This window comes from Perognathus longimembris, chromosome 13 (assembly GCF_023159225.1).
Source record: "Perognathus longimembris pacificus isolate PPM17 chromosome 13, ASM2315922v1, whole genome shotgun sequence".
NCBI classification, from domain to species: domain Eukaryota; kingdom Metazoa; phylum Chordata; class Mammalia; order Rodentia; family Heteromyidae; genus Perognathus; species Perognathus longimembris.
In genome coordinates, this window is record NC_063173.1 from 50,233,038 (window position 1) to 50,248,436 (window position 15,399).

The following is a 15,399-nucleotide window of genomic DNA, read 5'->3' on the forward strand; positions in this document are numbered from 1 at the left end:
GCTTACTTCATGAAGTATAATTTTCCCCCAGTCTTTTCATTTCCTTATGAATGAAGCAATGCCACTTTTTCTGATGGAAGCATAGAAATCAATCGTCTTCTTGATTCTTTCATCTATTAAGAGGCATCTAGATTGGTTCCATATCTTCACTATGGTAAATAGCACTGCAATGAACATGGTTGTGCTGGTAACTTTATTATGGCCTTGTTTGTGGACATTTGGGTAAATGCCCAGAAATGGGATTCCTGTATCATAGGTGAGCTCTATTCTTAGTCTTTTGAGGAAACTCCATACTGCTTTCCAGAGTGGTTGTACCAGTTTGCATTCCCACCAACAATGTAGTATCACAGAAATTCTTAACAAATGAAATCATACTAACTAACTCAACTAACTCAAATTATTATTTTCTGTAATAGAAAGTTTCTACTCTTCTAGGTTTAATTTTCTCCCACATTTATAAATGATGTAATTCAATGCAGTGAACTTTTTCTTTACATAGTTTAGCTCTTAGTGCTGTCAGCAAATGTAAGTGATCATTTTTCCTCCCAGAGTTACCCAAGTATCACGGCAAAACTTTTTGAATTTCAAAAGAAACTTAGCTTTTACACATTACTCAAATTGGCTTAATGGTGTACAGTTTTTTAGTGAATATATGGAATACTTAAATGCAGAGACATAGTATGTAGAGTATTGTGGTGTGTGTTTGTGTGTAAATAATATATTTGTGGCAGATGGTGTTTGTGGGTTATTAAGGTTGGCTGAGGGAATATATTATACCAACATAAAAATATTATGCAACAAAACAAACCACCAAAATTTTAGTATCATTTATTTTCTTTGTGCAGGTGTCCACATGGTTTAAGTTGGAAAATTAGCAAAGATTTACATATTCAGACCATACATGTAGTACACCCATCTAAGATGAATTTTCTACTTTATTATTGATCTTTCTATCAATCAGAGATTACTTCCAATGTCTAGTATCTGCAAAAATGTTAATCAAGTAAATACGTAAGAAACATGGACACTTTAAGAATTAGGCTTTATGTATTATTATAAGCATTATATTATTTATATAGTTATATAATGAATATATAAAATGATATATAACTTATATAACATATATCTATGTAATATCTTATGTATAAACTTTTTACAAATAAAGGTATTCTTAATATCTACATGGCATGTTTAAGTCATGCTGTTGATATGAGTTATTTAAAACTTATTCTCAGGAATATAGAAATTGTTTGGTAATTTGTATATCAATCCTTACTAAACTTCATCACAGGAATGACAACTTACGTGAAATCAATGTGGAGGCCCAAAATGTGAGATAAATAATCTTATTTGTCTTAATGTCTGTTCTCAAGTCTCCATTTTCTCAACCTTAGATGAAATCCAATTAAGAACTTAAACACTTGTATGCTATTGTTCCACACAATCTTGTAAGTATAATCACAAATCCTTGATATTTCAAAGTGATCGTATTTCAAATAGCTCATTGTTTACTATGCATACCATCATCAGGTTTCTTGGATTCCTATTTTCTATTTCTGTGTTCTGGCCAACTAAAAGGGGACAAAGTAGTGTGATTTTTAATTATTGTTTGTTTTTACTACACAATGTGCTAACACAAGCAGACTTGGATTAGTAGCCCAATAAAGTCTCTTTATATTTTGGTTAGCCCAGGAGTTACATTTTTCTATCATTTTTACTGAGTATCACTAATAGTAAATGTTATACACATGAATGCAAATTTAAAATCCTATGCAAACTCTTCCATCTATTGAGATAATGAGAATCTACCTGAACTTTTATGGTCTTAATAATTTCATGATATCTTTTGACATATGATTTGTCTTTATATTTTTATTATATTTTACACAGTCATTTTATTGTGAAGATGAAGTTTTAGTATGTCTTAGTCTGAGTGACTATAATGAGAATTTATCATGTGAGTTCAGAGCTGTTAAGTGATCCTTCAATATAACTCGAGATTACATTTTTCTTTTATTATTCAGTACTTATTGAGATATGATAAACATGTAAGATCAATTGAAAATATTTTGCTAATTTATATAGCAGAAATGATAAACAAAGAAAAATGGGTAAATTCTGTGACACATAAAGAGAGAATTCTAGGAACATACATTAAAAGTTCTAAATATGATACTTGCAGTCCAACTCCAACACATACTACAAATATGAAAATGTTTGTGTGTGTGTGCTCTAGTTCTGGAACCTAGACTTGGAACCTTGAGCCTCAGATTCTCTGCTCAAGGCTTCTAGTATTCCACTTGAGCCACACAGTTCAAGTTGGTGCATTTTGCTGGTTAATTAGGAATAAAGTCTCAAAGATTTGCCTGCCCAAGCTGACTGAAAACCAAGATACTCAGATTTCAGCCACCTCATAATTGTGATTAGAGCTGTAAGCCACTAGCATCCAGCTGGAAAAAAACTTTGTATTATAAAGATGCAGAGAAAATTCAATATACACAAACAGTAAATATTAGTAACATAATTCAAAAGCAGAACAAATGCTGAAACATACACTATTCCCTCAATAGCGGAAGGAAAAGATTTTTGACAGTTTTCACATTTTTTATGATAAAATCTCCAAAGGAATTATGAATAGAAAGAACAGGCAACAATAATTCAACTAAAATGGAAGAATACTTTATTTGAGTGCAATTCCACAATAGTTTATTTATGTACTTAGTTATATCAACTAGGAAAAGAAAATATAAGGAAAATAGAAACATTGCTTATAATTTAGTAGCTCAAATTTTTAAAATATAGTTCATGAGAAGACAAATAGTTGTGTTGAGCAGGAATGCAAAAGAGAATAACTGCACAGAGAAATAGCCACATGGGAAGAGAGAAGCAATTTGAAATGCAAATGCTTGGTTGATTAGGCATTAAAAACATTCCTGAAGAAGACAGCATTTGTTTTATGATTATCTATAAGTCATAGACTCGGTGCACAGAAACAGGGACATCTTCTGTGAAGCAGAGTGAAGAAATCCTCAGAAGATACAAAACTTCAGAGAATGTCCACTCAAAAAGAAACACAAAAGAAGGGCAGGAAATGCAAACATTTATTACATTAAGTTCTTTTTAACAATATTCCCTGCTAACAGATTACATATGCTAATCAAAGCCATTTTCCAAATATCAGCAATAAAATACCTAGTCTAACATGGTAGTCTATAGCTATAGTCATAGAATTCAGGAGACAAAGGCAGCATCATTCCATGTTGGAAGGTCAGCATGGGTTCAAATTAAGAACTGATCACAAAAATGCAAAAAGAAACAACAATAACATAAAGAAAAATGTTACAATGCTTTAGTGATATCTGCACTTATAGAACCCTTAACATTGTGATGATAAGGAGATTAATAAAAATTCCCAAGAGCAGAGATAAATACTGATTTCATATATGGCTGAGATCTTCTTGATCCCAAAGGCAATTACCTCACACTGTCATCCAGTGTCATGAGGTCTCAGAAGGTTTCTGACTTATGAGTGAGGGGCTAGACCTTCTAGAGGAAGTAGAGATTAATATGATTTTACTGGGGAGAGTATATATACATATATATATATATATAATTGAAAATGTACCTTATTACTGTTTTTGTTTCTTCTGATACCAATGATTGAACTCAGGGCTTTCCATATTTCATCCATACTGTCTACCACGAAGCTATAGCCTCAAGCTAGAGAACATAATTCAAAATGGAATGATTTGCAATTCTCAAATTCATAGAGTCACACTGGACTAGGTGAGCCTTTTAGCATACAGACTCTGGTCTAAATAGAAAATACCACACTTGGTGAGAGAACAGGAGTTCATAGAGTTCAACTCCACAAAGAAACTTTATATGCTTTGTTGGGATTTCTCAAATCCTAAGTTTCTTGGGACATAGGGTTGAAAGTGTAAAGAATGTCTCCTGGTTTACTTTATTTAATACTGAGTTTAATATTCGAGACAATACCTTCCGCATGGCAATTTTCATCTCTGTGTTTCTCAGTGTGTAGATGAGAGGATTTAGCATGGGGGCAATCATGGTGTAGAACACAGAGATTTGCTTATCCTTATTTTCTCTATCTGCAGGGAGACTATAAGTATAAATGCAGGGCACAAAGAACAGAACCACAACTGTTATGTGAGAGCTACAGGTGGAGAGAGCTTTGTGACGCCCTGCAGAGGATCTTGTCCTGAGATTATATAAAATGAGTATGTATGACGTTAATAGCAAAATAAAAATTACAACGATAAGTGTCCCAGAATTAGCAATGGCTAAGATACTTGCAACGCGAATATCTTTACAAACAAGTTTCAAGAGAGGCTTGACGTCACACATATAGTGATCAATTACATTAGGACCACAGAAAGGCAAATTAAGTAGCATAAGCAGCAAAGCAAGAGAATGCCAAAATCCAAGACCCCAGGCTATGGCGATCAACATGTTACACCTCTTACGGTTCATGATGACCATGTAATGCAATGGCTTAACGATGGCCACGTAACGGTCAAAGGCCATGGACACCAAGATGAATATTTCCACACCTGCCAGCCAGTGCCCTGTGAAGAGTTGGGTCATGCAACTGTTATAGGAAATGTCTCTTCTCCTTGCTGCTAAGTCCCTGATTAGTCGAGGAAGCATGGTGGAGGTGAAGCAGAGGTCCATGAGGGAAAGGTGGCAGAGGAAGTAGTACATTGGTTGTTCCAGGAGATGGCTGCAGGTGATTGTGAGTAAGATGACAAAGTTCCCCATGATGACTGCTAGGTAACAAAACAGGACCAATAAGCGAAACTGGAGCTCTAGTTGCTTATTTCCAAAAAGTCCCGTGAAATAAAATACGGTGACATTTTTCAGTTTTTCCATGAAGTCAAGCTTAGTCTGAAATACACAGAAGAAATGTCATGCATCTGAAATTACATTGACTAAAATATATCTTTCAAAGGCTTATGTTTTCTAGAGATTTATGAACTGGGAAAAGTATTTATAGCTTGATTACAGCAATAATCACTCTTGCTTTAAAAATATAGTTATGTTCAAGTATCAAGAATATACAAAGAGGGGCTGGGGATATGGCCTAGTGGCAAGAGAGCTTGCCTTGTATACATGAGGCCCTGGGTTCGATTCCCCAGCACCACATATACAGAAAATGGCCAGAAATGGCGCTGTGGCTCAAATGGCAGAGTGCTAGCCTTGAGCAAAAAGAAGCCAGGGACAGTGCTCAGGCCCTGAGCCCAAGGCCCAGGACTGGCCAAAAAAAAAAAAAAAAGAATATACAAAGAGTTCAAAAAGGGTGAACAAATGCAATGGTGGTAGTCACTAGACACTATGTTGAAAATGAACTATACAATTTGTGGGTCAGGGGGTTGAGAGGGAAAAACTGGGAGAAAATAAAGGAAGAGGTGATATTACTCAAAAAGAAATGTACTCATTACCTGACTTATGTAACTGTACCCCTTTGTATATCACCTTTACAATAACAATGAAAGTATATAAATAAAGATAAAGACATTTAATTTTTTAAAAAAGAAAGTAAACTCTCAAAAAGTTGACAATCCAATTGCTAAGTAGGCAAGAGATAAGTAGCAACTTCTCAGAAGAATTAAAAATGACGAATGTACACATGAAGAAATATTGAACATCTCTGAACATAAAAGAAATTCAAATCTAAACAACACTGAGATTCCATGTCAGCCCAGTTAAATGGGTGTCACGAAGAATACAAACAACAACAGATGATGGCATGGGTGTGTGACAAAAAGAACCCTACCACACTGCTGGGGGGAATGGAAACTTGTTTAACCACTCTGGAAAGCAGTGTGGAGGTTCTTCAAAAAACAGCAACTCCACTCTTGAGTATTTTTCCAAAGCTTACAAATCAGTATACAGTAAAGCTATGTTCACAACCATGGTTTGTTATTTAAAATTACACGTAAGTAGTTGTACAAAGCAGTTTAGTAATGAAGTACATTTTGACCACTGTCACTCTTTCAACACTCTCATCCATCCCTCCCAACCTACCTCTTCTTTTACTCTTCTTAATTTTGTAGGCTATTCATTGACCCTCTTCTCTTCATTCATCAACTCCTCTCTGCTTAGTCTTGCCCCTTGCACATGCTCATTTTCTTGTTCTCATTTTTCCCAACTGTGTTTATCACTGCACGATCCACCACTACCAAATCATGGAATCATCCCAGGTGTCCCTTGATCCTTCTTGAGAGGATCATGAAAATGTGATATATATGTGTATATATATATATATATAATACACATATAGATAAAATATAGATATATATGAAGAATATTATTACATCATTTGCAAAATAATGGATGGACCTGGAAAACATTATGTTACATGAAGTAAGTCAGGCCCAGAGAGACAAGGGAAGCATGTTTTCTCTCATATGTGGAAGGTAGAACTAATTTATAAATGTACAAATAAACACATATGGGTTGTATGCAAGTATACATGAATGTACTCACCAAAGTATGGTATTTTCAGGGAAGAATTCAAATGATAATTCCTTAGAAAAACAAACTTGCAAGAAAAAACAAACTCCAAAAATTGAATACCAGGAAATTGACACTTGAAAAGTGTGTGGTGGTTGAGGAGAGAGGGCAAACAAATGAAGAGAGGCAGGAGGAAAGAATACAATCATAACATTCAGTGTGTCTTCTATGCTATGAAAATTTAGAGAAGGGGATAGTCAGGAAGGGGTGAGGTAGAACAATGCATTGGACTTATAACCTGACTTGTTGAATGATAGTTTCTTTCTACAACCACTTAAAGATCATAAACATATAATTTTGAAAAGGTACATTAACTTTGTAATAATATTTAGTAAGATAATATTTTATATACAAAACTTTTATAAATATTTTACCTGCACCAAACTCATAAGACCTAATACTCATTGTTCTTACATTTATGTTACAGGCAAGACTTGGAAAAATAGTAAGGGTAAGTTAAACACATGACTTTAAGATATTATGGATGTTGGATGCCTTTGGCTTGTGCCTGTAATCTTAGGCATTCAGGAGGCTGAAATATGAGGGCCACAGTTCAAAGTTCAAAGCCAGCCCAGGCAGGATCATCCATGAAACTCTTATCTCCAATTAACCACCAAAAGCCAAAATTGGAGCTGTGGCTCAGGTGATAGAATACTAGACTTCTGCATAAACAAAAAAAAGCTCAGGAACAGTGCCCAGACACTGAGGTCAAGCTCCAGTACTGGTACCACCAACAAAACAAAACAAACAAACAAGGCTGTGGAGAAAATCTATCATATATACAATGTCTTGCTAAAGTCATGCCACATTATCTAAGATCAAGTAGAATTCCAACTTTTAAGGGGTAGGTGGAAGGGGAATGAGATTGTCTAAGGGGACACACAGGCCAAAATGCATTATATTTATATGCTGCTTTGTTAGATGACACCTTCCTTATAAAATGAAAGATAACTTCAAAAGAGAATTCCAACTATTTTCCATCCTTGCAAACAAATAGGAATTTGCTTTCATTTCATAACCTAAGCCATCTACTAATATACCCAATGTTAAGGAATTCTGTCTCTTTAGTTTTGCATACAATTTATCCCTGAAATCCCAATCTCAATGATAATATTTCATATATCCATTAGAGCTAACATTTATTTTCCCCCCAAATATTGCAGTGTTGCTCATCATAGCAAACAATCTGCTTAGATTATTTGATTAGACTTTCAGTGCTTCTCCAAGTCTACTTTGGTCAAGTCCAGAAATTGGAGGAGAGAGAAATAGGACATTTGAAACATGGTAAGGACTTGAATTGAAGGAGAACACAAGTTCCCATTATATGAATTTTATTTGATTTCTACAAATTTCACAATGATGGTGGAGAGATAATGCCTGATATTTTCATAACCTTTTAGAGCTATTCATTTTTGTGGTGACACATTGCAGGATACGTTACAGTTATTATCTAGTAATATGCTTGTTTCATTGTGTATTCAGAGCACTGCAGTCTCCCTATTGCTGAGAGCACAAGGTGATTATATTTAAAGAATCACTTTTTACAAAGACCTGAATGTCCAAGTATTTAAAAAGCCTGTTTTATAATAACATGTTGCTTTCAATGAATGAATGTCCTTTCAATGGAGCTAATCAGGGAGCAATATAATGTCTTAGACACATTTCTGTCTAAGGGGCAGGAAGATGCCCAACCCTCTCCGAAGCTGTTTGTTTTAGAGCTGAACAGCTCCTTTCTCTGAGCTGCTGTTTCAACTGGTGAAAGCAGTGCTGCTTATGTATTGCCCTCATTTATACCAAAGCAAAATGGGAATCTGTGGGCTTTTAATGATCAGAGAATATCCTTATTCCCTTAAAATATTTTGTCAAGGTGCAGACCCTTGCAAACATATACCAGCCTCTTACCGTTTTCAGGTTCTGTGGGTCTGTGGTCCTTCACAAGGGGATGGAAAGATAATTCATATTAAACATACATTCAGTATACAGAAAAATGATGCCGTCAGTGCATGTTTGCCCCTGGTGGAAACTTTCCTGAATGAATCTGTGAGATGAAGAAGAAAACAATTTCTCATTAAAATTGTAGAGAAGAACTGTAGGCAGAGGGTAAGGGGGAAGGGGGAGGTAGGGGGAAAATGAGGGAGGAGGTAACAAGTTGAACAAGAAATGTACTCACTGCCTTACATTATGAATTTGTAACCCCTCTGTACCACACTTTGACAATAAAGAAAAAAGTTTAATTTAAAAAAAAACTGTAGGATGACTAGAATAACAATAATCTATAGACACTAGAATTCTTGGTTCAAAATAGTTACACAATATTGATGCAAACCTTAGCATAGATCGAATGCTCCGTTACTTCCAATGATGGGTTTAAGAAACACTGAACACTATGGAGAAAGGGTCTTCAAGCCAGTTCCAATCTCCCCTAGGTATGCTTTGAGATAAGCCAGGTTGAAATAGCCATAGTTCCCATCTCTTTCTTAGTTCTTTTTCTTCTTGCAAATCTGAGATCCCTCCCTTTTCTTCTCTCCCTCCACAACCCACCTGCATATATTCCTTAGTACAAGAGGATTTGATTATGAGATATTTTTCTTTACCGTTTTTGTTACATACCATCCACATAGCTTCTTCTATTTAAATTCTTCCACAAAGATCTGTTAAAAATCATTTCCAAAGATATTTCATCTGAAATTAGATAGGATAAAAAGAAAAGAGCTACATAAGCAATACATAAATGGGTTGGTATTCCCTCTTGGAAAATTTTATACTTTTCTGTTTCTTTTAAAAATTAAATATATCTTTAATAATAAAAATTGTGAAGCAGAAGGATGTACAGCCCTATTTGATATATTTAGGGTAAACATTTACTTAACAAACATATTCTAGGAATGATGATACATTCCTTTCACCATTTAATTCATTCTTCTTCACCATATCCCAATGAGGTGTATGATATTTGCTGATTTCCAATTTTTCAATTAAAGATATTGCAACCCCAAATTGCACAACTTTTAAAAGAAACATCTATATCTAAATCATGTTTGCCTGTTTAAAGATCATACTTTCGGGCTGGGGATATAGCCTAGTGGCAAGAGTGCCTGCCTCGGATACACGAGGCCCTAGGTTCGATTCCCCAGCACCACATATACAGAAAACGGCCAGAAGCGGCGCTGTGGCTCAAGTGGCAGAGTGCTGGCCTTGAGCGGGAAGAAGCCAGGGACAGTGCTCAGGCCCTGAGTCCAGGGCCCAGGACTGGCCAAAAAAAAAAAAAAAAAAAAAAAAAAAAAAGATCATACTTTCTTTCACTCTGCTTAATTGTAATGTCAGAAATACAAAGGAAGCATTAGAACATTTACAGTTAAGTTCATTTGTTCCCTACTTACCATTCACACTTTCCCAAATTTCTTTAGCCTCACAAATATCTATCAAAAATACAGATTACAGAAGAACTTAAGTTGTAAGTTATGTTTATTGGTCAATTGTCCAAATATATATCCCAATTAAGAAAAAAGAATAAGTGCTAACCCTAACTCCATCATTCTCCAGACATTCTATTTTGGGGAACTCTCAAAATGATCCCAAAAGATGAACAAAAAAAAACACCCTAAAATATGTACAAAAAATCTCTCTCTCCTATGAGTCTTCAGACAAAAAGAAGGTTTCAGTGATGTATTGCTGCGGATACTTTGAGTTAAAAGGCAAGAAGGAGACCCAAGAGATAAACTCCTTTGGGAATTTTAGGCAAGCAATGGATGTATAGTTAACAGCATTGGCACAGTGGGCAGAAAGATGTTTTTGAGGCTTTCTATCTTTTAGAATGTGACATGAATGAACAAAAGCTTTTTGTGATGTAATAACACCAACATTCCGGGACTACTATCCCACTTATCTTTCAGTCTATTTTTGGGCTATCATCATACTGTCTCATTACAATGATACCGGTATAATTTGAAATTAGAGATTGTAACTCCACCATATGTTTATGTTCTGAATTACTTTAGCTGTTTTTTTATGTTCAGTGGAATAACATAGACTCTCAGAAAGACTCAAATATCTGAGATATACACCTAAGAAGAAAATAACAATTAATATAAAAGGGTGAATGGAATGAAGTTGAGAAGAAGCAAGGAGGGCTGAGAGAGAGGATGATGGGAATGATGACTATGATGGAGATCAGTTTCACAGTGAAGTAAAAGATGGTTGAAATCTATGAAAACTATATTCTAATTGTTGTGAATTCTGTAATATAGAGAAGCATTTTTGGTTTGCTTGAAAATATCCGGTTTTCCAGAAAATATGAAGAATTGTCTAAAAGAATATTGGTGTCATTGTATGCCTTTGGCATCTTCGTTGAAGAGCAGTTGGTCTTATGTGAATGGGTTTGTTTCTGATATCTATGTATTATTGTTCTGTGTGTATATTTTAATGAGAGATGATGTAATGTTTGTTGTAGTATATTTTTAATACATTTTAAAATCACCAAGTTTGATCCCTTGAGCTTGCTTTGTTCTCATTGTCAACACTAGCCTGGTTATTCTTACACGTTTATAGTTCTGGAAGATTCTATTATTTTTCTTTGCATTAAAAATCATTAGAAGTTCAGTTTTGAACTTTTTTTGTTAGATTGTTTTGTGTAGTATAAAACTAGCAATATTAATTCTATTAATTCATTACATGGAACATATTTTCTTTGAATATCTTTCTTTTTTTGAATCTTTACTTTCTTTAAACACTATCTTGTAGTTTCAAGTGTATGAATGTTTATTTTCTAAAGTATATATCATGTACATAGAAGTATATATATATACATATATATAGATATAGATATACGAATGTTTATACCTCTGGAAAAAAAGAAATAATTTGATTTCTCTCTTTCTCATTTGGTATCTTTTATTTGGTACCTAAAGTTCTTCTGGAGATTTATAAGATATAGTAAGTTATTGTAAACTTGGAATCTCACTATATGTAAAATCACTAAAGTACCTGGTATGGTAGTCTATGCCTATGATCTTAGCCACTAGGGAGCCTTAGATTGGAGTAATCAAATCTTGCGGCCAGTCTGATCCAAGTAAGATTCCATCTCAACAGAAGAAGCTTAAGGTATTATTATGTGCCTATATTCCAAGATATGTTGGGGAGCTAAAAACAGAATTATAGTATATAGTTTGAGGAGGGAGACACCGTGTTTCAAAATAGCAGTGCAAAATGGGACTAGAGGTGTGGTCAATGCAGAAGCATCTGCTAGCAAACATGAGGTTCTGCTTCTAATCCCAATCCTGACAAAAATAAAAGCAAGCAAAAAATTCTAATGGTTATTATGTCTATGTATGTTTGGGTATCTGTAGTCTGGCTTTCTCAGTCTCTTCTTCCCTTGCTTTCTCAGAGAAATCACAGCCAAACCCCAGTGAGTACCCTGCCATTCCAGTCAGAAAGGCTACCATCAAAATGTCAAACAAAAGTAACAAACACCAATGAGGGCGCTACTCTATATTACCTGTCCCTCCAGAAATAAGCAGAGACATAAAACTTGTGAACCAATGTAAGATATGAAAGGAGAACCCAATAAGGTGAATGACCCCCCTTTCCCAATTCAAATCAGAATTTAGGAAGCAAAAGATTCTTTAAATCACACAGAAAGGTCTGTTGTAAGCTGCTTTGGTCTAGAGGATCTAGTGGAAGACAGAATTGCAGGGCCTGAAGGAAAGGAGATTTAATAGAAAGAAAATAAAACAGGAAGGATAAAGAATAAATGATTATCAGAATATATTTTAACCTGGGTCTCCAGTGAATGATAAAATATTGTACATAGTTGAAGGAATGAGAACACACTAGATAGTCAGAAATGGTGAGGAAAATGGAATTGAATGATTTAAAAATTACAAAATAAAATACATTAACAATGAGCACACTTACAGTAACTTCAAAAGGCACCCAGTGCATAGATTACACTACTACAATGGAAACTGTGAAATACTAAAAAACAAAGAAGAGATTGATCTCTTGTATTCATACTGCATAGAATTAGCATTATGGAAATGGCTGTATTCCCCTTAGTAATGTACATATTAAATACAATGCCTTTAAAAATTTTGATATCTTTCACAATAAACACAAAACTCTTGGAATTCATATGAAATCACAAAAGATCTTATATAGTCACATAAAAACAAAGCAACCCAAAAAATATTGGAGGTATCAAAATATCTGACCTCAAAGTATACTACAGAGGTACAGTAAACAAAACAGTGTGGTATTTGCACAAAAAATAGATGTGTTGAACAATGAGATAGAATACATGGTCCAAGAATAAACCAATGTATGAACAGATGTATCAGTTTTGAAAGGTTCTAAAACATAATTTGGGGAGAAAGTGTGTGCTTCAACAAGTGTACTGAGAAAACTGGATATCTACACATAGATGACTGAAACTACATCCCTGTATTTTACCCTATACAAAAATAAATTCAAAATGTATCAGAGATCTTAATGTACAATCTGAGATGTTGAAACTTCTAGAGGGAAAAGTAGGAAAAACATTTCAAGATAGAATCACGGGCTACCTGTTCCCTCGTTGAATGCCAGTCACTCAGAATGTAAGAGAAAGAATTAGTAAATTAAATTCCATCAAATTTAGAAGATTCTGCTTTTACTAGAGTAAAGAGAAAGTCTACAAAAAGAACAAATTTATTTAAACTAGCTGTTGTTCTAAAAACAGCTAACTACTAAAACAAATATATAGAAATACTGAAAAAAAATATTTGCAATCCTTAATAATAATGATGACATTTCAAATGACAATATTAAATACTACAATAATAATGCTCCTATGAAATTTCTTAGCTCAATTGAAAGATACATGATTGAACATTATTGAAGGTATGTATTATGAAGATACCATAATTAAGGAATTTTTTTTAAACGAAAGCAAATGCTAAGCTTTCAGACGTCACCAATGCCATAAAATTACAGAAACATTTTATCCTTAGGATATAACTGACAGGAAGCTTCGAAATCATTTGTCTGAGCACATTAGCAATGTTGGCTTCACTTTCATGATTGTAACTTGACATCAGTTTGGTGTAAAATAGTGCCCGCGGGAGGTTTCCCTTTGGGTCTGCCAATACGTTTTACTTCCCAGCAATGAGTCCTGAAAAGCTCCTTTGATTTGAAGATTCATGGGAGAGACAGGTTGAGCCCATATCCATTTGCTGTTTCATGTTTTCCAAGAAAAATAAGAAGCAGCTGGAAGGACAAACTACACATTACAAAAAGAAAAAAAAAACAAAAATGTGAAACTGCAGAGGTAAGAATTAAAATTAGCATATAATATTTTTTATATGTAGGGTAAAACTCTTGATATTTGGACCAACTAATATTACATACAATTTTAAAGTCTGTGAGTGGTTATTTTCAAGAAAAAGATCCCCAGGAATTAGCCTAATGACTATTTAACTTGACATGACATGTTTAAAATTTGTATTTTAATACTATAATTAAATATGGTAAAGGTACATGAGATTTGGAACTTAGAAATTTTGTTTACGTGTAGATCTTTTTCTTAGTACTTGTGTAACCTTAGGCTGTACTATACATACTTGAAAACAAGATCACTAATTAAATGACATATCTACCAATGGGTGGTGATAAAGGTAATATGATAAATGAGAAGTATTTAATATGATGTCAGAAAGAATAAAATATTCCTTGAAAGAGTCCCGTGATCAAAAATTTCTCATATCATTAGTACTATAGCCACATACAATGTATTGTGCATCAATACATTTCTTTGTTGTTGTTGTTGTTCCCTGTCTGACAGAAGTTGATATACCCTTGGAAAGAATTTGTCACTGAGATCTGAAGAAATTTAAATAGTAGAGTTTAAACAAAAGGTATGTACACAAAAAGATGAAAATTCTTTGCCACTAAAATCTAGTATACTTACTAATATATGCAGGCAGGGTATATGTATGTATATATATATACATATATATATCACATATGTGGAAAGATAAAGATGGAGGGATGAAGGTAGAAATAGAGAGTGTGGGAAAGATACAGCGAGAGACACACAGAGACAAATAGAGGCAGACAGACATATTTAAAGATTACAAGAAGAGAGGGAATTTGAGGAGAGGGAGGTTTGTCAACATGACAGATGTTCAGAGCATCCTTAGTAGAGACTCCAGGAACTACTGCAAATCATCTATGTCTACAGAGTTAGGTGTTTCCCTGGATGATATTCAAACACTGTAAGAAATACAGAACTGGATGTATTCTTTAATACAGAGAAACATGCCGATAGTGGGGTTGTATTTTGAACCAAGTTTTGCCATTTTCAGAAGCTTAATCTTCTAGCTTTTCCCCAGTTCTACTCTCTAAGTTTAATGAATGGCAATACTTACAAAACTATATGATGTAAAACAACTTCACAAGTCGGGGGGCGGGGGGGGAGCGTAATGGAAGGGGGAAGATGGGAAAAAATGAGGGAGCAGGTAACAAGTTGGATAAGAAATGTATGCACTGCCCAACATATGAAACTGTAACCATGCTCTACATCACTTTGACAATAAAGAAATGGAAAAACATGCCAAAAATAAAACTATGGAAGGAGCCCCCAGGCTCCTTTCTCCTTATTCAACATACAGATTTCTCCATGTAACTTCAAACCAGAGCAAGCTTGTCCTCACATCCATCTTTCCCTCTGTGAACTTAGAGTGAATAAAATATAAGTTCTTCAGTCTGTCTTTTGTGGCAGAACACAAAATCCATTACAGCAGAAATCAGTGTCAATATGTTGGTGTGTATTTACAAGGTTTTATTCTTCTCCAATACATTTTCAAGGGTAGGGCTTGACAAGCCCCT

At 34.5% G+C, this 15,399-nt stretch overlaps 1 protein-coding gene across 1 annotated transcript; it reads right to left on the minus strand.

Annotated features, from left to right (window-relative positions):
- Positions 1 to 3,903: 3,903 nt before the first annotated feature.
- Positions 3,904 to 4,893, minus strand: LOC125362506 (olfactory receptor 4P4-like). Its single transcript, XM_048361338.1, has one exon. The coding sequence runs from the start codon at positions 4,891 to 4,893 to the stop codon at positions 3,904 to 3,906; it is 990 nt and encodes a 329-aa protein (XP_048217295.1).
- Positions 4,894 to 15,399: the final 10,506 nt, after the last annotated feature.

Excerpts from the sequence above, each read along its gene's own strand:
- LOC125362506 (XM_048361338.1), bottom strand. The coding sequence starts at position 4,893 with ATGGAAAAACTGAAAAATGTCACCGTATTTTATTTCACGGGACTTTTT.